The 23,120-nt window shown below is 36.9% G+C and overlaps 1 protein-coding gene across 1 annotated transcript in view; it reads left to right on the forward strand.

Moving 5' to 3' along the window:
- The window catches only part of TMEM245 (transmembrane protein 245), a 90,388-nt gene that overhangs the window by 37,263 nt on the left and 30,005 nt on the right, over positions 1-23,120 (forward strand). The window contains exons 9-14 of the mRNA XM_032989015.2: positions 555-637; positions 2,780-2,870; positions 3,671-3,769; positions 7,060-7,191; positions 14,940-15,062; positions 21,439-21,584. Of these exons, the coding sequence (XP_032844906.2) occupies positions 555-637; positions 2,780-2,870; positions 3,671-3,769; positions 7,060-7,191; positions 14,940-15,062; positions 21,439-21,584 (674 nt within the window). The remainder of the gene's footprint in view (positions 1-554; positions 638-2,779; positions 2,871-3,670; positions 3,770-7,059; positions 7,192-14,939; positions 15,063-21,438; positions 21,585-23,120) is intronic.

Consider the following 23,120-nt stretch of genomic DNA (forward strand, 5'->3'; position numbering starts at 1 on the left):
GACTACTTAAAATTGAAAGCTTTAAAAGTTGTGCAGTCATTCCTGCCTAAAGCTTCCTTATATTCATTAAGGGATCATTAAGAAGCTTATAAAAGATGTCTTTAATCATTCTTACCGAAGAATTAATTTGGCCAGGCACTTCATAGCAAGGTTGGTCATGTTAGAGCTGAACGTTCATTAATTTTTTCACATCTTTGACCCATGGCTTAAACAGGTATATCTGAAACTGTGCATTGTATTTTAGTGCTTCTCTTGACGGCACTGCTGTACTGTTAAATCTTTTTCCACTGATGAGATAAGGTTTAAATTTCTACTTGCTATTACTAGTCAGACAGTGTGTGACTAAAGTCGTCAGAGACTGATGATTGTTGTATTGGCTGCTTTTTTTGAGTTAATAGCACTTAATTCTTCATAATGGGTTGTCTGCTTTGGAAGAATTATCCTTTAAAAGGATGAACTGGCCACCTATCCCGCACCTGAAAAAAACAAAACAATATGTAGGAAGAGTACTGATTTGCATGACATAACATTTCTCCTCTTTATATTTAATTTAGGTGCATCAAGAGAGTGTTCACATGATTCAAGTCACAAGCAGCTTGATCAATGAGACAGTAGCCAGTCACCCAGAATGGGCAAAGTAAGAATGCTGAAGTTAAGCAAATAGTATAGGGTGGGTGAACAAGCTTCCAGGGGCTGTTAAGCATAGTTTTTAATTTAAAAAAAAAACCCTGAGTGAACAGAAATGGGAGCGACTGTTTCAGACAGATGTAAAAGCTAAACTTACAGGTAGCAGTAGTGTTTATGCATTACTCTGGAGGACTGTCAATGTGGTATGTCATTTGAGGACCAGTTGGACTTTGGTAGAGAAGGACAGCTACATAAACTTCTCTAGTTACAGTTTTGGAAGAAAAACTTGACTAGTGCAGAGAATGAAGTAGTCAATATTCTTTTCCCTTTTACCTGCAAAAGAAAAACAATGGCAAAGAATGCTCTCTGTAAAAGGTTGAGATGAGAGCTGAATTATTTTTCCAATGTGGAGAGCTGGCTGCAGAATGTCTTTGAGGGAATAGAAGTTGAAGAAAATGTTTTTGGAATGGTCTGAAGAAGAGTTTGAGGATGGAAAGAATGGTGGATGGGGAGAGTTTGGTATGAATTAGTTGGGAATGGCTGTTCCTATTAAGAGTAGATGTGTATAGTCTGCGCAGTAGGAATCCTGTAAGATATGGTCTATGTAATGATTAAAGCAAACACCAAGGCAAATAAGGGAGAGAGAAGATTTTGAGAAATGCATGTAGAGGAAAACGGGCACACTGGTGAGCAAAGAAGTGGTTGCATGGACAGCAGAGGGGCAATAAGACTGAAGAGTGTGATTTTGAGGGGGGGGGGGAATGTTCCAGTTTGCTTTCATTCTGCTTCAGCTAAGCAGACATTGAGAAAAGATGAGTGCAGGCACTTACCAGGAAGAAAGAATTGTCTCCTGGACAAGAATGGTTGACTTTTTCCAAGGGCAATTTCTGAACAAAAGTGATGATGGCTTAACAGGATTGAAAGAAAGTACATGCTGTATTATAAAAGCAAGAGAAATTTTCAAAACCAGAACTAAGATTATATAGTTAAACGCTACAGTGACGCGTGCTTTAGCATTACTTAATACACAGCCAAAAGAACAGAAAGCACTTAAAAATGTGTTTGCTTATTCCTTCATGACATCTCTTGTCTTGTTTGGCCTTTTTATTTTGCCACAAAATGGAAATAAGTAGGACTAATGAAAATGGAAATTTGACTGTCGGAAGCTTATTCGTGTGATGAAAATACTGGAGTACTGGTTGAGTAATTAGCAGAATTTTAGCTAAAATTTTTATTTCAAATTTGAAGCATCCAAAACACTATCTTAGAATTCATTAGCAGTATGTATACCTCTTGCCAAATCCATCAAGCATCAACAGCTTTCAGAGCTTGATGTTCACATTACGTTTAGAGGGGAGTGACTGAAATGTCTTGGAATTCCAATGCAGAACATTTCTGAAGGGTTATTCAGACAGAAAAGCTTCCATATTGATCTTCAGTCAGGTGAACAAATGCGGCAGTTTTACTTCCTGAATGTTTGTTTATTTCTTGTTTTGGAAGGGCTCCAACGTGTGCCGTTGAATCAAGATGTAGAAAGAAAGTCAAAGCAGAGAATGTGTGCCCTGTATTCACAAGTGTTGAGATGCTGGCAACTCAGCAGCTCCATTGCTGGAGTGTGACATGAATCCCTGAAGAAATTGATGAGCAGATTGCTTGGTGTGGACTTAGAAATAACTGGTGCCCAAACCCTGTTGCTTCATCTGGTCGCTTTTTCAGGGAAACTACGTTAACAATTTACATTCAGCTCGCAATTCAGAAGGTTGTCTTTGCCGCTAGACAAGACTGCTTCATGTAGTATTTTCAGAAAACTAGAACACTAGGAAAATTTCTAAGCATATAGTGTGAATACCACACATACCGATTGAAGAGCAGATCTCCGCTGAAAAAAGTTGAGATACCAATTTAACTAAGATTTCAGGAACCTTGGAAAATTCCAAATGCAATTATGTGACCTAGATTTAATTGTGCTTTACTTATGAGAAGGACTGTTCCTTGATATGTAGAAGGAAATATTTTAGTTGTTGTAAGTTTATATATATTTAACCTTAACTGTTGTTGCTTCAGAACGTTAATTTATAATGTGTTTTGGGTGTAATGAAATGGGTAAAATACCTAGCAGTTAACTTTGTTTTCCTTCTTTGAAAAAACCTAGCTGGCTCCCAGAAGCCCAGGTTATTCAGAAAGCACTCAATTCAGCAGCTAATAATGTATACCAATACGGCCGAGAATGGATTACACATAAGGTAAGAATGAGCTCCCTCACCTTTTATAAAATTTTCATTTTTTGTATTTCATAAAACTAAAAAGAAATAAAAATATTTTTGTCAGTGATTCTTTTCTGTGTGGTTAACTGTTTTATTGACAGATCTATTCTTTCCACTCTGGTTTGTGAGTTGAAGGAAGGGTGGGAATAATTCAGTCTTGTCTGCTCAGAAGAATATTTATTTTTCAGAGCTGAAAAATCTGTCATCATTTTAATAAGAATTCCAGTGAAAATGCATCAAATAGAGAGGAGTAATTTTTTTCATCTGGCTTTAGCTGTCTAATTGTAAATTGTAGACAATGTAGGCTTTCCTCCTCCCCCCGCCCATATTCTAATTCCTATGTGGGCTGGGTGTGGTAGATTGGATTTTAACAAAAAAAAAAAAAAAAAAAAAAAAGTTAACTTTCTTCAGGAGAATTTGCCAAGATTCTTATTTATACAGTTTGATACCTAGCACACATCTCAAATTATTTGAAATATTTACTCTAAAGATTATCAAGGATTTTGGATTAAGCATTTTAGAGATGTCATTGTTTTTTCAGTGCAGAAAAGTCCTCAGTTTAGTGCAGTAGAATGTTTTTCTTTTCCTGACAAAATCTTCATGTTATGAACCATGTTGTCTGAAGTGTATATTCCATAACGATACTCAGCTTTTCCTAATCATTTGGGTTTGAGCCATGCCTTTACTGACAATCTTATGTGATTTATCTAACTTGGAGTTCGTCAGTAGACACCAGCTTCATTCTGTCCTGTATAATAAAAGGTTTCTATGTGTTTTAGCTCCATAAGATTTTAGGAGAAAAAGTGAATAACACCGCTGTGATAGAAAAACAAGTGCTAGAGCTCTGGGACAGGCTTTATCACTCTTGGTTTGTGAAGGTGGGTAACTTATTTAAACAGTACGTATATAAACTATCACTTAGTGCTTAGAAATAATTATGCTAAGTGTACGTTTCAGAGGAAGAGATTGGCAAAAGGTTGGAATGCTGAGTAAAGGTCATAATAAAAAGTTGGTAAAAATTGCAAGTGTATAAGATAGATCATTCTACAGTCAGTTTGAGTGTATAGCCAGAGCTATGTCCTTTGCTTAAGTAGTTACTTGTGGTTTTATTTATAACATTTAATTTACAGTTTGCTCAATTTTTATATTTAATATTTCATAGTTTAGAGCTTTCTGCTGAATTTTCATGATCTTGAGGGGTTAGGAAAAGGAAAGTAGTATTCTGCATGATTTGTGTAACTTCTATTAATTTGAAATTTTGAGGAAGAAACTGCCCTTTCACTAAGTTTCTTAGAGTGCATTTTTGCCAACTGTACAAGGCTTCCTACAATGGATTCTGTACACTGAATCTTGAAAAGTTCATGAGAGTTAAATTATTTTTATGCTGCCAGTGCTATTTGCCTTATAAAGGAAAAAGCAATTCATTAGCCATGGTGCAATGGAAATACCAAATTCAGAAGTCCTACCCCTGAAATACTTTTGTATATTGAAATAATTGCAATTATAGTATATTAACGCTTTTCTGTTATACAGTTGTTCTTAAAGTACCTCTAAAGTTACAGGAAGATCTCTGTATAAAAAGAGTTTCAGTATAGTAGTCAAATAGAAGGGAAAAGAATCAGTTATGTTTTCTGACAAGATAATGCTGTAGAAGAGCATGCAGAGAGATAACATGACACTATTGAGGAATATGGGACCCCTGAGGAGAAATTAAAGCTATATCTGCAATAGAGTTTTGCTGGCCATAAGCACTTGGGAGTGTTCAGTGTTAAATGCTTGACCAATAAAAGCACCTACTTCTGATAGTTTTTTGATACTGGTAAACCTGTTGCTTTTATCAGTATAACCTGTGTGTCAGATGGCCTGTGGCAGGGTGTATCGTTCAGCAGGGCTCTGTGTCACTGCATGTGCTGTAGAAGTGCTTTTGTTGCCACATACAGGTTGGGTCTGTGTTGTTCGTTGTGTTAGGTGTTTTCTTTCCTGCAGTTGTTATTTGAGGGAATACTGTGAGGCTTCTTCCTTGTAGATGCTCTTCTGGTAGCATAAGAAACAGCTTTCCTAGCAATCAGAATGGCAGAAAGAGCTTCAGGAATGCCGTGATGCTCGCTGCCCACAAGCTTGAAGTCGGTTCCCTTGGATGCTGTTTGCACAGTAGATGCCCTGTGTGAACACTGGCATGCTGGGCTGAAACTCCTTACCTGTGGGCTGCAGGTAACCCCTCCAGAGTCTGCTTCTAATCTTGCCCCTTTTATTTCACTTCATATCCACATAGATGTCTCAGATGAGTGCTTTCTACCTGGCTATTTCCTTATGTAACGTTACAGCAGCCTTGCACGTCCTTCAGTGTATCTGAAAACTGGTAAACTAGATGATAGTGCAGGAGGTATGCCTAACTCTCAGTACATCTTTCAAGCTCCCCACTATTTCAGTTGTTCGAGCATAATAACTACGCTTCATTTTGAGGCTTGCATAAGTGTTGCTCTAGTCTGTAGGTGACTGAAGAACCCAGGCTCAGGTGATGTTCTTCCATGAAAGCTGTAGAATTGAAGAATTACTGACAAAATGGTGGATTCAACCGTTAACAGCTACTTTCAGTAGGTAACAAGTGGTGTATATTTTTAAAGGTTCTAGAGATGTTGTAATAGACCAGTTACCATTGCATCTGTGTACCCAAAGTAAAATAGTAACAGAATAATAAGCCACTTGGAAGGTGATGGCATAACTCTGCAGTTAAGGTGTCTTTTCCAATGACAAGAATCTCTTCCTAGTCCACTCAGGTGTGAGGTTTGATTTTGCTTTGTTTTCAATATCTAGTGTATTTGTTGAAGAGGAACCACTTGACAATTCCTTTGAATCCCTTATTTATCAACACCTGAGACCTTAAGTGCTACAACAGTATAGTTGCTGAATAACAATAAACTTTATATGTGTATGAATAACAGTGTTAGAAAATTTGTAAATGATACATAATTCTGCTAGTGGATGGCAGAGCTGTCTTTGAAAATAGAACTAGATGAACAGAAAATAGGTTCTTGATACAGTTCACAAATACAGAAGACCTATTGGAGGGAGATTTCTGACTACTTATGTTTCCGCTCTAAATAAACTGCTAGCTCAGAATGAAGATCTCTGTGTTGCTGTGGATTGTTAAAGAACGTTGCTAATTGTGCATCTTAAAGTGTTAACAATACATCTACAGATAATTGGTAATAAGCAGAAAATTTAATACTCTTAGATAAATTAGTTCAGGGACTTGACTTGGAATACTACTTGCCATGTGTGCCGAAAAAGATACTGTCATTCTGAATGCAGGCTGGTGAAAAGTTTTTTGGAAAAATCTAATGGAAGTAGTGGGATGCTTATATAAACATCAGAGTTGAGAACTTGAAAAGCCTCTTGCTATTAAAGATTAGGATGACATCTGTTGTAGTCAGTGGGTTTTCTTGGACTTAGTTGCAGTAGAATTTTGGCATCTTTCTCTGAAACACAGTCCCAGACAGAGTCAAATATTCTCATGCTAGACGGTAATCAGGTGTGATTCAGTTGGACTGTAAGCAACTTCATAATTAGGGTGAAGCCGCTCAAGGCATTAGCTGTTGCAATTATGGCCATTTCCTGTTGTCCTGCTGTGGTGCAGTTACAAAGCTGTGTAGTCAGAAGAAATCCTCTGTTCTTCCAGTTTAGCTTTTGGCTTTTGCCTGACTGAACATTGCAAGCGGAGTGGATGACACCAGTTGTGAGAAAGCTACTTGTTATGTCTTGTGCTTATATTTTCCTTTGTGGCTTGTGCTGGGAAAAGTTGTATGTTACAAACAGTAAATTGTGTAGTTAGTAACTGAAATGATTAGCTCTTTCTTGTGTGCTTTCATAAAGAGCAAGATAGATACCATTGTATCAGTCAAGCAGTAAAGCTAATGATTAACTGAGGTGAATATACAGTATACAGAACTGTAATTATATGGGATAATTGACTACTCTTTTCTGTCAGTTTTTAATTTTTCCAGTGTCCAGAGTACTTCCAGGTATTTTTGAGGATGCCAATCGAAGCAGCTCTAAGTATTTAGATGCATGTTGGATCTGTTCCTCATTAAGAAAACATTAGTCTTTGGCTTTCTTGTATCTGTAAGCTGTTCAAATGTCTATTTATGTCTTTGTCTCTCTTTTTAAGAATGTAACGCATTCTGGAAGACACAAAGGACACAAATTGCATACAAACCGTCAAAACAGCTGGCTTGGTGATATTCTGGACTGGCAAGATGTTGCATCATTTGTTCACGATAACATTGAAACATTTCTTTCGGTATGTATTTTTTGCCCTTGTTGCCAAATTGGTCTCCAATTCCTCCTTGAACTATCTGTAAGGTTATGGATTCAAGTACATGGAAAATCGTGGAAACACTGTTAGTGTCAGTTACAATTACTTAAGCAATTATTCTAAGCTTACTTAAGATATAACCATACTGCAAGCAGAACTCGTTGTGATGAAGAAGTCCTCCTGATTTCAGCATCTTCATTAATACTAGCTTCCCAGACATCTTCCTGAGAGAGATTGTTACTGTAGGATTACCTGTCGCCTGCAAGCTGGTTTTAAAAGCTTTATGTTATGTAGTCTTTTCTTTTTTAAAAAGAGAGCAATTTGTCTAGGTTATAATTGAGGAAACTATTGACCAAGAGATGGCAGAAACAAAAAAATATATTTTTTTTGTAGTCCTATTTTTTTTCCCCTCAAATTATTATTCATTGAGTTGAAAGCAGCTTATTTATCTCTTCTTTTATGAAAGTTCTGTAGAGAATTAAATTAATGTTTTCCACTATGTGAATTCCTGAATTAATGCATTGGACCTTTCACCTGAGGAGAAAAGGAAAAAGCATAGAAAGCAATCCAAACTGAAACAACTACATTTCTCTAAAAATTAACGTTAAGTCTGAAATGCTTAATATACAGGGTCAATCCCTGATATAGTTTATCTTTGACTTGAGCTGTTGTCATAAGCTAGAAATATCTTCAGGTTACTGTTTATCCATTTTGGAAGAATATTATTTATACCTAACTTGCAGCATAACATTTCTGTGAGTGCAGTTAAAGCTAGTATTTGCCTCAGGGCAGTTCTTGCTTTAGACTGATGGGCATGTGTGCTTTTTCTGTCCTCCCTCAACTGCTACTTAAATGGTTCCAGTTTCTATCATAGAAGATGATGTGAGTCTAGAAAAAGTTGATAGAAACTTTTTATTACAGTGAACCTTTTTTCCGTTAACAGTGAAATTTGCTCAATATTTTCTCGAAGTTGACCATGTGTGCTTGAGACAGAGTTATAAAAATGCATAACGCATCATCATTTAAAATCAATATGGAGTTTCTTTCTAGGCAGGAGGGAGAGAAAGAGGAGAAACTACTCGATAGGTGCTAGCCATGTCATTTACAGCATTGCTGCACAGTGCTCAGAAACCATGATAAGTGTGCCTCAGTAATCTAAATAGGCTAGAATAATGCAGGAAATAGTGTAAAGAGAATAAATATTTAAGACTGAAATACATTAATATTAAAATTTTCATCTAGCTAGAATGCTTTTTTTTTTAATTTCTAAAATCTGGTTTAGAAGTGCAGGAAAAAAGTGCCAGCAGTTGACTTGCTTTCCTGTTTATTTCCATGAACTCATTACTCATCAGTTGTGGGGAAACACCTGCCCTTTTTCTCCATCACTCCTGTCCTTAATGACAGACTGTAAACCAGTCGGCGGGGTGTATATATAGCTCTAAATCCTGATTTCACATCCTTACTGGGCAGTATTTTCTTTGCTGGCTTGCTCATCCACAATGCATTGCATGAATATTACTCACACTGTTATTTCAAGTTAAAATTGATGAAAATCTGATTTCTGTGCTTGTTTAGGTCACTAAAACTTGGAGATTATGAGAGTAAGCATAGCTTTGACTTAAGTCTTGTTTCTAAGGAAGGTGCTTACATACCCTAGGATACAACAGAGGCTTACTGTATTTAGGATTTATGTTTTTCTCAGAGCACGAAAATCTTTCTCCTGGTATTTTGAAGAGAAACAATAATTTATTAGAATGGCATGCTGAATTGGGAAGTAAATATTTTAAATTATGTGGGTGTTTTTGAGGGGGATTGCTTTGGGGGAGGTTTCTTCTGTCTTTTGGGTGGATTTTGTTTGGTTTAGGGGGGTTTTTGACTTTTTTGTTCGCTTTTTTGTGTTTTGTGGGACTTGGATTTTTTTTTTTTTAGTTGAGTGTGTCGTGTATGGTGGGGATTATATAGGGGAAGCTGGTGGGGGGATTTAAATAGGTTAGCTATAATTCAGACTGTAGGATGTTTCTGCATTTGGACACTTGAAATCAATGCTAACCTGCAATTCTTAAGAATATTAAGAGTATAGCAAGACACGATAAAGTCCCAAAACCTCTTTGACAGCTTTTTAAAACACAGAACATTTAAAGACAATGAGGTAACTGCAAAGAAGTATATATGAATATGCAGCCATGGTGAGGTTTCACTCGCTTTTCAAAAATAATAAACTAAGATTACACCACTTGCACATAATAAATACTTATACATATATTGAGGCTGAAGTTTACCATAGAGTAACTGTCTTGCTAGCCCTTTGTCTTTCTGAAATATTTCAGAATAGTGCAGGTGACTCTGTTCATTGAAAATACAGCTGTTTGATAGTGTTGTATTGCAGTCGCAACCAGGTAAGCTCTTTCCCATTGATGGAAATCATAGGAAGGGTTCATCCTCTTTAGTAAGAGAAGGAGCATTTGCTATAAGGAAAATGTTAAAAGGAGACAGATGCAAGCTTTTCACTTCAGTCTTTGCCTGTAGTGGAAGAAACCTTCGTATTAGAGTTGAAAGCGTGTAATTAAATGACTGGTATAGCTGTGCTGGGGAACTACTGGCATTCATTTAATTTATAACAATACGCATCAATTCAGTGCTTTGACTATCAGATAAAGCATGGAAGACTTCTGTACCCCCCTTGAAATGTACTGTTGATTATAGCAGTTATACTTAGCTCTACGGATGTAGACAGACCTTAAAGTAATTTGAAAATAATTCACTATATAAATGTGTAAACGTCCTGAAGATTTAATACGAAGATAAGCTTTTCCAAAGCATCAGTTTGTTTTTTTCTAAAACCTTTGGTGATAGCAGCACTTCCGCCTTTCAGCTTTGGATTTTTCCAGTATTCTTTAGAAGCAGTAGTGTTATACACCAGTTTATCCAGTGATGTGTTTCTGAAGTGGGATTTATCTCATGCTGTTCATATTTTGGGGAGAGAATGAGCGTGGATCCTCACTTATGCCTCAGATTTTGCACCCCATGCTCTATTCTAAGGTAGCTTTTCAGGTGAATGAAATACACAATGCATATCTGGACTATTACGATTTAATTTCTGAAAAATAAAAACTCATTCCTTCCCCACTCACCTGCTTTTCCATTCATATCCTTTTCTTCCATTTCTTGAAGGCTTGAAACCTTGAAAAAGTAAATTGCTGCTGGCTAAATCTCTGAATGATCCCTCAGAACTCCCTTGATGGTATATGAGACATTGCTAATGTCTCCGTAAATTGATCTTTTTGCCTCTTGCACAAGAATATTCATCATTCCACCAGCAGCTGGTATCTCATTCAGAGATTTCCCAGACAGGAAGACAGAAGACCTTCCATTAAGACGTACACAGCGAGCTTCAGCTCAGTTAGGTTTCTCTGTCCGTGCCTTTAGCGTGACTGATCTGTGTGTTCCAAATCAAGTCACTTTTTCAACTATTTCATTGATTTACCACATGTCCTAATGTTTTCTTTGATCCTAAGAGTTTTTTCAAGTCATTTCCTAAATTCATAGTTAATACAGTCCATTCTTCAGTCCATTCAACTACCATGCTGCTTTTTTTTGCCCTTTTTTTTTTTTTCTAGTAAGGTGGGTGTTCAGAGATTTTTGTGTTCTTTTCATAATGGGTATTGGTTGTTTTCAGGGTAAATGAAATTCAACCTGATGCATACTTTTAGAGAAGGAGTTGATTTCTTTACAATGAGAAAGTCAAAGACATGATGCTGAAGGGTAGTCCTTTTTCTGTTGCTGTTTTGTCTCCATTTCATATAAAGGTCAAGCAAAGATTTTTTTTTTTTTTTTTTTTTTTTTTTTTTTCCCAAAAATAAGCTGTTAAGCCCTGAAGGGTTAGCCTGGAACTTTATGGGTAAACATTTATTCGGAAATCAGCTTTTAGTTAGAGCAGGAAGCCATTGATCTTGTGTATATTGTAGTATTCTTCACAAAGTCCATTGCTTGTCTTCTACCTTAAAGCTTTATTGACTTGTTGTGTTGCTGTAATTTTTGAGTTGTTAGGGTGATGCATCTTTCTGAACAGAAAAAAAAGTATACATAAAGACAAGGGTTTTTTCCTAATACCTCTTTGTGTCCAGTTTTATTCCCTTTATAAATCTGTTAATGATCTCTATAATCAAATTAGGTACATGGACTTACGTGCCCTCCCAAAGTTTGTTGACTTGAAGTTTTCAGCAAATAATTTGTTGTGGTCAAGTGCCTTTTAAACCTTACTTGCATTTATTGGCCAGTTTAAGTGGCCAGTAGGACACCTTAGATGACTAAAGAACATGAAGTGCAATTTTGATTTCTTGCCTGTTACAGATTGGAAAGGCACAGCAACTGATGCTGACGGTGTCACATCCCATTGTGATGCATAAGGGAGTCTTGAATTCTGTACAATTCTTTTAAAGACTGATTTCTTAAGGCTATTTACAAAGCAGTGTTTTGGGGAAAGGGGTGTGTTTTCCAGTTATTTAATAACAATACTTTAAAAAGTATAATAATTGCATAAATTTTCACACTTGGTCGTGCTTTGGAGAACTGGTCTCAGCTGGCAAGATGTTAGAAATCGTTTATGCACAGTAACTGTAGTAACTGAGCTCATTAACTCAGCTGCAGTGTGCTCTGGGACTCAAACGGCATTATGAACTCGTAGGGGCAGGTACATGGAATTTGTGACTGTTAGTGAAGTATTTGAGCACTTTCTGATACTGTGTTCAGTTAGGATTAATGTCTGCTATGTCTGTTTTCTCATCCTAGTGATGAGAAGCGCGTGTCTTGAGATTTTAATGGTATGTATGCATAAAGAGGAACTTGCTCTTTAGCTGGAGATGTGTCCTAAAAGACGCACTTGCTTTCGTAAGACATACTGAAGCTGAGCAAAAGGCACTATCTGCACTTACTCTTAAGCAAATGCTAGTGCTAACTAGTTCAACAGTTCCAATCAATGACTCTGCCTGACAAGGATGTTCGAGGAGAACCATTCCTGATATTGACTGAACCACCTTGATAACTGCATTCAAACTAACTGCAGTTGTATACTCCTGGTTATCAAACCTATCCTTAGGCTAAGGCTTCTAGGGAAAGCGTTAAACAAATACAACCTGTGCTGGAGGAGCATACTACTTCGAAGGAAACTGTCCCAGCCCCTACCAGATGTATGCTGTCTTGTAGCAGATGGAGCAAGGCCCTCTCCTTGTGAACTGCTCACCAGTATCAGCTCAGCTGATGTGTTGCGAGTGACAGCATGCGAGGGAGGGAATTAACAATTGCTGTGATTAGTATTTAGAAGACTGATGAATCAGGCTAGTTTTAATCTTTAAAACAAACCTTTCTTTCGTTAACACCACACATCGTGCTGATGGCTTGTTTTACAACCTACTAATTATTACTGTTAAAGTGGTCAGTCCTTAACTGTCATACCCTACATGATCTGTGAGGATAGAATACCATCGTGGGGATGCTCTGTAGTTGGCACCAATAGCCTCTATCCTTGATGGTCTGAGTCACAGAAGTCAAAGGGAGCAGTCTCAAGAGCTCTTAAATATGTAAAGGTGGAACTGAAATGGACATTATCTTACCTCAAATTAAGGAGCTTGTCCTTTTATAAGGTGTTTTGGTTTCTGGACAACTCCCACCCCTTGTCCTCTGCCCTGGACTGTATGCTGTGTGATCCTGGTAGAGGCATTACTTTCCCAGGTGGTGGCAGGTGCCTTATCCTGTTGCTTCCCTGTTTGTTTGTTTGTTTGTTTTCCCTTCCTTAGTTGCTACCACATTTTCTTAAAGCAAAAGCAGTCTTTTCCTAGCTCTTAAGGTTGTGCGTCTTCAATGCCTTCTTCCTCAGTGAAATCCTTGTGTTTCAGGGACCTTTGTTTTCAACCTGTCTCCCTATTTTCAAGGCTTTTGCTGCTATTCTGTGATTAAACTCCACATCATAACAGGAGACCTGTGGCACCAAGCTCCTGTTCGCATGCCACGTTCTTGTAACAGGCTTAAGCATCTGGCACTGGAGCCTTGCACAGTTAGAACACAGTTTATAGCCTGTTATCAGCAATGACAGTACTATTTTTTACTGAACACCAACTGAAAGGCCTCTGCTCTAGCTACAAACTGCTCCTTCCAAAATCACTGTTCTCTGTGTTTATAGACCTCATAGTGTAATGTACCGTTAATAAAGTTACCTGGCGGCTGCATGTGCTTATACTACTGCTGCACCCCTAGAATGAATTCTTAATCTGTAGAAGAAGGGAGACCAGTACCAGTGCCAGAACATTTTTCAGCAGAATGTCCTCTTCACTTCCAATCTTACCTGAATTCTCAAGAGAGACTAATAAAATCTGCTCAAAAGATGAGCCTTAAAATTCATTATTCCCATTAAATATTAAGCAGCATGAATTAAGCAGATGTTTCTATTTTTACTATGTGTTGTAATTCCCTGTAGCTTCCCCCAGCACATACTCCCTCCCAAGTTTGTGCTTAATAAATTATCTTCTCTATATTTCACTCGGTTCCAAAGCGGAGGCGATCACATGGCTCATGCTCTTTTGTCTGCTCTACAAATGCCAACTACTGGGTTGTTGGGGTTTTTTTGTTTGTTTGTTTTGGGTTTTTTGGTTTTTTTTTTTTTTTTTTTTGTTTCAGTTCAGTCTTATTAAGATATTAATTAAACCAAGAGTTAACTGTTGATAGTTTTGAAGTCTTCAATAACAGCATTGAACCTGGAGAAGGGCTTTTGTGTCAGAGCTTTTACAGTTTTTCCAGTTATATTAATTACTCTGAAAGAAGGTGTGGCTTTGTTTGTGCTTCTTTCATATGTTTGAATCCCTTTGGCTAATACATTCTTAGTGTATTCCTTCTGGATGAAATACTTGTTATGAAACTACTGTGCATTGCATTTAGGATGCCTCTATGTGCCATGTCATGCCTTTGTCGCTCGTGTCTCATGACATTGCTGCCCTATTCAGATTGATGTGTCTGCGAGCATACATAAACTAATTTGGCTGTATTGGGTATTCTATGTTTAAAGACATGTCTCAGAACTACTCTACTATCTGTAACTAATAAGCAATCAGTTCCCCAAGCCCGTACAAAATTTAATACATTGTCTAGCATTGTTTGATTTATTTTCCACAGTTGCCTGACTAACTGACATATCCCTACTCAAAATCACAACTTGTGTAGTTGTCTGCAGACATTATAAAAATGATGCATCTCATTACCATAAAACATTTTTAAAAAAAAATTTATTAAAGTAGTAATTCTATTATTTGATTTGAAGCTGTCTTCAGATTTGTTTCTGCCTTCTGGTGTTACTCCTTGTTCTTAGTGTTTTAGCATTTCTGCTTTTAAAAAGATAGGTTTTCTCTCCCCAGACAATATCTGCCTTCAGTTGATGGTGATGTTAATCTCAGTAAACAAGTGTCACCACGTCTAGATTTTTTGCAATTTTGCATAATGAAATAATTTTTAGCATTGGAGAGAAATTCTAAAACCTTACAGCAATCTACCTAGAAACTGGTCTTTGGTAAAGTGGATGTTTTCACTTGATGTTACCTGCTGTAATTCAGGAATAAAAGAAGGTGATTTTTAAAAAAAAAAGTCGTCTTTGTGTGTCTTGATGGAGATGAATCACTCTAAGTAGTTTTCTGTGCTAGCAAATACCATCCAGTGCTTGAGTTTGTCTTTGCTTCCCTCTCCTTTTCCAGATCCTGGAGTCTCTGTGGATCGTGATGAGTCGCAATGTGAGCCTCTTGTTTACTACAGTTACAACATTAGTGACAATCCTCTTCCATAGTGGGACAGCTCTTCTCAATTTTGTGCTTTCAGTGGTAAGTAGTATGTCATCGGTTTACATGGTCCGTTTTACTGAAGGAACCTGCTTGCACGTGTTGTAACAATGAAAAATCAAACCTAAAGGACTGAAAACATCTAACATTATCTAAACCCAAAGGTTTTTAAGATTTTGCAAATTTCAGATCTGTTGTTTGGAGGGCATTCTAGGCAACAGACAGGTTTTGTGTAACTTTCCTGTTAAGGAGCTGGCAGTCTTCCTATTAATTCTGTTAATGGAAAACTCTTGTTTCTGGCCTTGAAGATAATTAGCTGTAATTTGTGATATCCTACATAGCTACTGAAATCTTACAGCATGTCCTCATAAGCATATCTTTAAACAAGCCAGTGCTCTTGCAACAGGAGAAAAATTGTTACAGGGAAATGTCAACGAAAGTATTTATTTCAAAAGGATTACCTTATATTCCCTTTTTTAATGAAGTGTCTCCAGCAAATCTGTATGAGGGGGTTGTTGCATTGTTTTTATTTAACCTCTGTGAGCTCTTAATTGCATAATGCTTCCTACACAAAGTTAATTCTTACTAATGTTATTGCTCACAGTGAGTAGAAGTATCTGAAACCTTTTTATTACAGGTGGTTTTTTTAAAGGATGTCTTGCTTTTTAGTGTATTATGTGAGCTAGATGTTTATAGTTTCTTTTGTTTCTAAATGCCACAGCTGTGTGCAGTAATTTATAATGATAGAGGTAACTTCTTTCTTCTCATTTGCTGTGACAGCTGTTATTTAGAATAAAAATAAAAATCTCCTAAAACACTGGCCTGAGACTTTTTCCTGTTTTAACTAAACAAATACTGATCTTGGAACCTTGACTGAAATCCACGTCTTGGTTTTTAGTTCAGGATTCAAAAATATTTGTTAGAAAAAAAATAATTTTGCCAGTTTAACTTCATTGCCTTCATTGGTGCTTGTTCAGGACGAGGTCTTTATAGACAAAGCTGAAGAATTGAAATAATATTTAACAGCGTTTCAGGGCAGCAGTGTGGATTCTCTAACGTTTAAGAAAGAGCAGATCACAGTAAGACTTAATGGAATGGCTGTTTTGAACTGGAGAAAACACCACTTAGTTTTACTGTTCTCTAGCTATCTTTTGGTTAGTAAAGAAAAGATTGCATGGGAATATTTAATTTCTTTTCTTCCTTAGTCCACAACTTTACCTGTGAAGGCACATTGAAAACAGTGTCTGAGAAGTTTGTATACTTAAAAATTACAAGTTTTGATAATAATTGCAAATTATTTCAGTGGGCTCATTACTCGGACACAAAATATACCTCTAGATGCCTAGTGGCTTCTATGAAGTTCATTACATGCTGTTGCTGTGATGCATGATCCTGCCTTATAGGAAATACTTGTTTTGATACATGTATGAGTTTTTTCTGTAGAATCTTGATAATGGTAGCCTTTGAAATGCAAACAGCAGAACTGGTAAATTACAAATACTTCAACTTTTAAGAAATAAGGCAAAAAAAATCTCTGAATTGTTAACTGTACTTCAGATATGCTGGGGTAAAGGGATATGCTTGCCTCCATTTCTCTGCACAGAAAATGTTATGTATGAGTGTTGGCATTCTTGTAACTGTATGAACTGTCTCTTGTGAAGGTATTTAAAATACGCATGCCTACCTGAAGAGTAATTATTAATGCTGTTAAACACTGTGGGAGTGCTATAACTTAGTCTTGTTTGCACTGCACATTTCCTAGGCTGTTGTGTCTATTCAGAGGCAGAGTTTCTCATATTTATGAAAGTCTTTCGCAAAGGTTCTTGCTCGAAAAATTAAACAGATCTTCTTAAAACACAAAAAGGTAAATTAATGGACTTGTTTTTATAGTGTTTAGTGTGGGTTTCTTGACAGCTTATGTCTGAAAGAGAAAGTACTTAAATTTAGTATATTCAGTAAATGGCCTGCACTAAATGAAGATTAATACAATCCATTATTTGGGGCAATAAGTAAATGAAAACGTTAGTTGCTGTGAGAATTTAGTTGAACCCTAAAGTACTTTTTAGGATATCTTAACTGTCATGGAGTCCATGTAGAAATAACATAACTGCTTCTTAAATTTTCCTTGTGCTTTTTTTTCTCTTTCCCAGCTGCAACAGCTTAATGCAAAAAGCAGAGAAAATCCAGATGTGACCCTCGGATAAATCACTGCAATTTTCTTAACTTTTGTGATGTACATTGTTACTGAATCCCATTTGGTATTATGTCATTGTTAGATTTACCTGCTCTTCACGTTCCTTCTTTCAGAGCTAAAGAGAAACACCCTCCAAGTGGGGAGGAGAAGACCAGGAGTTACCTTAACAGTACTTGTTCTTCTGGGATCTCGAGGCATACTCGCATCTTTTGCTATAGAGACACCTTTTAAAAATAATTTGCTTTCTAAGCATGGCTAACAATTTAGTTCTTCTTTAAGCTGAGATTTCAGCATGAGCTGTTTTCTGCTCTCTTTTGGAAAGTCTTGAATTACGAAGTTCACAATTTCCTGGGAAGATTCTCACTGTTGTCCAGTAAGGAGAACGAGATTTGGTATAGAGTTAATTTTGAATGTGAAGAACAAATAGTTTCAGAGATTTTATTGTCTTAGTTTAGTTTCTGCATCTTTGACTGCTACCTTGCCGAGTATCCTTTTGCCATCTTTCTCTCTTTTTTTTTTTTTTTTTTTAAATGCAGTTTTAGAATGGAATCTTTACATTTTGAATGGGCTGAACCCTAAAGCTAGGTAGGCAGCATTTGAGCACATTTTATGTGTTGCTGTGGTCCAGTCAGCAGCATCAGCTGAAAAAGCTGAGTCTCTTGAAAATACCATGTCTGTGTTTTGACAAAAGTTATAGTTAATGGGATACTGAAGGAAGTGTTTTTTCTAAATGTGAAACAGAAGAATTTATTTTCAATTATGTCTAGGTAGAGCTGTGTTTAAAAAAAAAAAAGCACCACCGCAGCTTTAACTGTACTCTTATTTTTTAATTTTGAAGGATTCTTAGTTGCTACAGAAGAGTTTTTACTAGTTTGAAGTGGCACAAACTAATTTAGATTTTCTAACAAGATAATACCTGAAGTGGTTAGCTTTTCAACTGAGTACATTTCAGTCCAGTTTTAGTCATCTTGAATAAAAATTAAAATAGTGAATTTTGTTTTGACAAATGGTTTAAAAAAGTGTGCTTTAAAACACAGATGTAATGGACACTTTGTTCAGAACCTCCATTTTGAAAAATACAACTTGCATCAACACATTCAGTTGGAAGTAATCTGTGTAGCGTATCCATTCATGATCCAGTAAGACTGTGTTAAGATCCTCAACAGACATTTGAAAACTGATTGTTAATTACAAGAATGTCACTCCTATTTCACTTCTGAATACAAGTTCATATCTGCACACACATGCACATGGATGTATGTATCTGTGCCTTTCTCTGTGTGTGTTAGTGTATATATATGCACACATGTATGCTCACACACACATACACACTCTGCTCATACTCTGTTACGAAGATTGGAAGAGAAAAGCTCCATGTGACTGGTTGGCATCTACAGTCCTGCAGGGAAGATGCAAATTTTTGATGCTGTAAAAATAAAAAAAGCTAAGAACACGGCTTTGGGGCAGAAGATTGGGTATGAAAGGCAGATACAAAAATATTTCCCAAGTCTATGGACCTGGCGCACAAGCAATGAAGTCACGTGTTTCTTGATACATGTGGAAATGCTGAATTACCATCTTAGCATAGAATGTTTCCCTGTAGCTTTCTCCTTTAATTGAGTCTATCCCCCCTCAAATTAGAGTATTTAATATTTTGGGCTACAGAACAAATTCTACAGCAAGAAATAGGAATCCATCAGTTGTTAAATAATGGAAGGATCTTACTATTCTATCTTTGAATTTCTCTTTTATAGTCATCAGCAGGATCTTGAATTGTTGCTTAGGAAACAATTTAGGTAACATCTGAAATCTCAGATACCCTGTAGAAAAGATCTGAAAAATTTCAGACTCCAATTGATATAGGGTAGGACATATCTTTTTGCTGCTGAATGTACTAGTGAGGCTGTTCTACTTACTTGAACAGTCAGCAGGCCACTGGTTTGCATTTCTCTACCTATTGAGCTAAAGCAGATAGGTTAATTTTCAAAAATTCAGATAATCTAGAATTCAGCTGATTTGGTATGGTGCTGTGGTTGCATGCATCTTGCCTTAACAGAAATTGAGCTAGGTTTGTATCTTTTTTCCTAGTTTGTTGTTTAGTTTAATGCCATTTTATTCTATTGCTGTTCATCCACAGCTACCACTTTGACTTTTACAGTTCAGGTGGGTATGTGTATGTTAGTGTGCTGTTACTCCCTAAGAAAGCAAGCTTCTTCTGTGAACTCTGGGGAAGAACAGATTTTCCAGTCAGTACAGGTGCTGTGTGTGTTGCCACTAATCCCCAGCCATTATTCACAGCCTGCCTCAAGTCAGCCCTGCGTGTTTTTCATACACAGGGAATCAAGCTTTGCCTGCTGCTGCAGTTCATTTGCTTGTTCCCTTGCTGCAATATTCTTTTCAAAAGGCAACATCTTCAGAAGTTCACAGAGGCTGTCCTAATAAAACAAGATCCAGTGGAGCTGTTTTTCACTATGTTTTTTGGGAATGTCAGGATGAGTGGATATTGTATTAAGAACAGTATGCTGCTTTCTGTGTTGAAAACTACAGTGTAAGAAGGATCTGTAGCTGGATCCCAGTGGAAGGAAGACGAAACATCACCTGGATGCCTACTTCAATATAGGGAGTTTTGTAGCTAAATCAGGAAGTAGTACAGTAGTTTAGGAGAAACAGCAGGCCATATCAAGGAGAAAACCTATCAAGGAGAAAATAACCATACTTGCAGCATTACAGAGGATGCTAAAGTCTGATTCAATTTTTAAGATATATTTGTTTGAAATTCTAACAAAACATAGCTGATACTGATACTGCTACTGGCACTGGATTATTTCCTGTTAAACCAAGGCCTAATTCAGTTTCAGGGTTTTTTGTTTTGTTGTTTTTTTTTGTTTGTTTGTTTGTTTGTTTGTTTTTTTAATGATCTCAACATTAATGTTAACAGTATGGTGTTTTAAATGTGCTGATGTAATGACTTGTTGTAGCAGATAGATTGGTTTATCACCCAAAGCAGAAGTTACACACCTGGGAAGATGGAATACAGCCTAAACCTGTATATGACATTTTGGAAAGTGGTCACAGTAGGTGAATAGCTGAGTCTGACATTCAAGACAAAGGCTGGGAAGGTGGTGAGGAGGAGTAGTAAAATTTCACTGAGTAGAAAGGAATTGGAAGCAGTCAAACTGATGGCATTCTTGAGACTGAGAATTGAATACTGCATGTTGTGCTGTCTAGTACTGTCTGCATTTTTTTTTTTTTTTATTCTTAGTGTGTTCAGAGAGAATGCAGGAATAGGGCATGAGGTGTCTGGGTCTGGATAAATTGCTTACGGAGGTCAGGCTGTTTGGCTTATCAAAAGATTAAGATGTCATTTATTCTAGCATACAAGTAGATTGGAAATAAGGAAAGTGAAATATTTTTTTTTAATCTTGTGAAGAAAGAAAAAAGATCTAAGGCTTGCAGATGAAGCAAATATAAGCCATAGTTTAACACTGAAGCATACAGTGGATTTTCCTTGTTTGAGGTATTCTGTTTCAAGCTGGACACGTTTCTGTGATGTATGCTTAGCCCAAGAAATTGCTGAGCCCACTAACAGGAAAATAAGGAAAACACAGTGGACTTGAGTATACAGGAAGTTAATAGAATCTGATTGTATTTTTCTGGTCTTTAAACTAAAACAATAGAATTGCCATCTGTTCTGCTGAGTCTCATCTTTAAATTTACAGGAGTATTCAGTCTGGATTGCCAGCCTAATAATTATAAATTTTCTCTTTGTGAGTTTTTATTTAATTCATATCTGATATCCAGCTGCATAATGACTCTTGAGGCAACTTGGATTTATTTGGCATTTTTTGTTGTCTTTTGGTTTTTTGTTTTTTGTTTGTTTGGTTGGTTTTTTTGTTTGTTTTTTAAGAGTAGATGTTACTATTCAGCAATTTTTTGATCTGCTAAACATGCGGGAAACACACAAATTTCTAGATCTATATGTGACTTTGGGAGGAGGCTGAACAGGGCTAAAGGTTTTATAATGGTTAGTGACAACTGTTAAGTCCTTTGTGGAGCAGGGGAGAAAATTATTCTTCTAGTTCTGTGTGTTTCTCTAAATCTGAGCTTGTGGAATAGTATTTTGTACCTTTTCCAATGAAGTCCAGTATCTGAAGTAGAGCTGTAAACTGTAGTTCTGGAAGGTATTTATTGCCTTTGAATTTAAAACTCCAATTTATTTTGCAGGTGATTTTTCTGACCACGCTGTTCTACCTGTTGAGTTCCAGTGATGAGTATTACAAGCCAGTAAAATGGGTCATAAGCCTGACACCTTTGTCTCAGCCAGGTCCCTCCTCCAATATAGTTGGCCAATCTGTGGAGGAAGCAATAAGGTATGTTGTTTATTTCTTGCCCTTTCTGGAAAATTAGTTTTTAAATTTGATGCTCAACTACAAATATTTAGCAATTGCAACAGCTCATGTTTCAAAGGCGAGGTGCAAATCTCAACAATTCTCAAAAACCTATCACTAATGATTTTTTCCCCCCTTGATTGTTAAAAGAGCAATTTGATTGGACTTACCTTAAAAAAAAGTTTGAGATCTGTGCTGTAGTGAATACTAGTATTTTGTAAAACTGATACACCCGTGACATCTCTAACCCATCAGGAAGCAGTGTGTTTGCAGCTATGTTGGCATTATCAGGTAGGGCAGCTCAGTAGGAGCAGATTCATACAGCAGAACAGTTGAAAGGGAAGACCTGACACCTGTGCTGTGCACATCTGAGTTATTTAGTTTGAACTATTTTTAATCTAATCTTGGGGACTGAGTACCCATTTGCAGCTGGAATGTATTAGATATGCTTCTGGAGTGCATTTTCCAGTTCATTTTCATCTGAGAGGAATCTAGCTCGTGATCTGCATGAACCAAATTACCCCAAATGGAACAACAGGGGAGCACTCTCCTTATCCCATGTGAAGCGCTACTGTACTGCGCTTCCAGAGTGCATGCACAGTGTTTCACGCTCAGTTACCATTCTGATGTTTCACCTCTAAACTACTAGAGTAATTGAAGAAGGATTTTTTTTTTTTTTTTAAGTATGATTCACTGAGATTTAACAATAAAGCAATTTTTGGGGTGGTACAGTAATGTATTTCATTCATCACAGATGAATAAAACTGTCAACTTTCACCTGTTAGCAGCTTGAAACACTAACATGTTGGATTTTAAATAAGGTGTTTAAGGCATAGCTCGCTCTTTCAAAAAAGCTGGCAGACTGGGCAAAGTCAGCAGACTCCATGCAAAGTTCTATACAGCTATTGTCTCTTACACCACTGCTTTCTGTGCCCTCTTGTGCATACATACAAAACATGAATAGACTTTAAACCAGTGCTGTATTAAAACTGCTTTCCAAACTCAATGCCAAATGTTTGCCATTGTTCTTAGGTGTGCTTTACAAGTGAGCATTGTTATCTGTTACTGGAATTAAGCTGTTTCTGGGTACATTTTAACAATGAGAAGGTTATATCATGCTGTGTAAGATCTTGAATGACAGGGAGAACTGCTGTAGTAAGTTTGAAATGAAGGGACAATCGAGACTAAAAGCAACAAATTTGGAAGTCTGCCAGAAAGTTAATAGCCCTGCTACTGAGTTTTCATTGATCACATGGTTGATATCTCAGTTCTGTCTCTTCTGAAGAATGCGAGCAGATTTAGAAAATGAAACTTGTCTCATGATTTTCTTTAGCCCTTGGTAGAAGGGTACCATGTCAGGAATAGGATATGGCTTCTCTGTGCATGGATACTCTACAAGGAGGATTGTATTAAATGCAATTTTAAGTTTATAGGTCTGTGACATAGGTGAACCAAGATACTTGTCAGAGTTTAGAATGGTGGAAAGAAAGAAAGAAAGTAATATTAGAGAAACCACAG

This window comes from Tyto alba, unplaced genomic scaffold, assembly GCF_018691265.1.
Source record: "Tyto alba isolate M040663 unplaced genomic scaffold, T.alba_DEE_v4.0 Super-Scaffold_27, whole genome shotgun sequence".
In the NCBI taxonomy this organism is placed as follows: domain Eukaryota; kingdom Metazoa; phylum Chordata; class Aves; order Strigiformes; family Tytonidae; genus Tyto; species Tyto alba.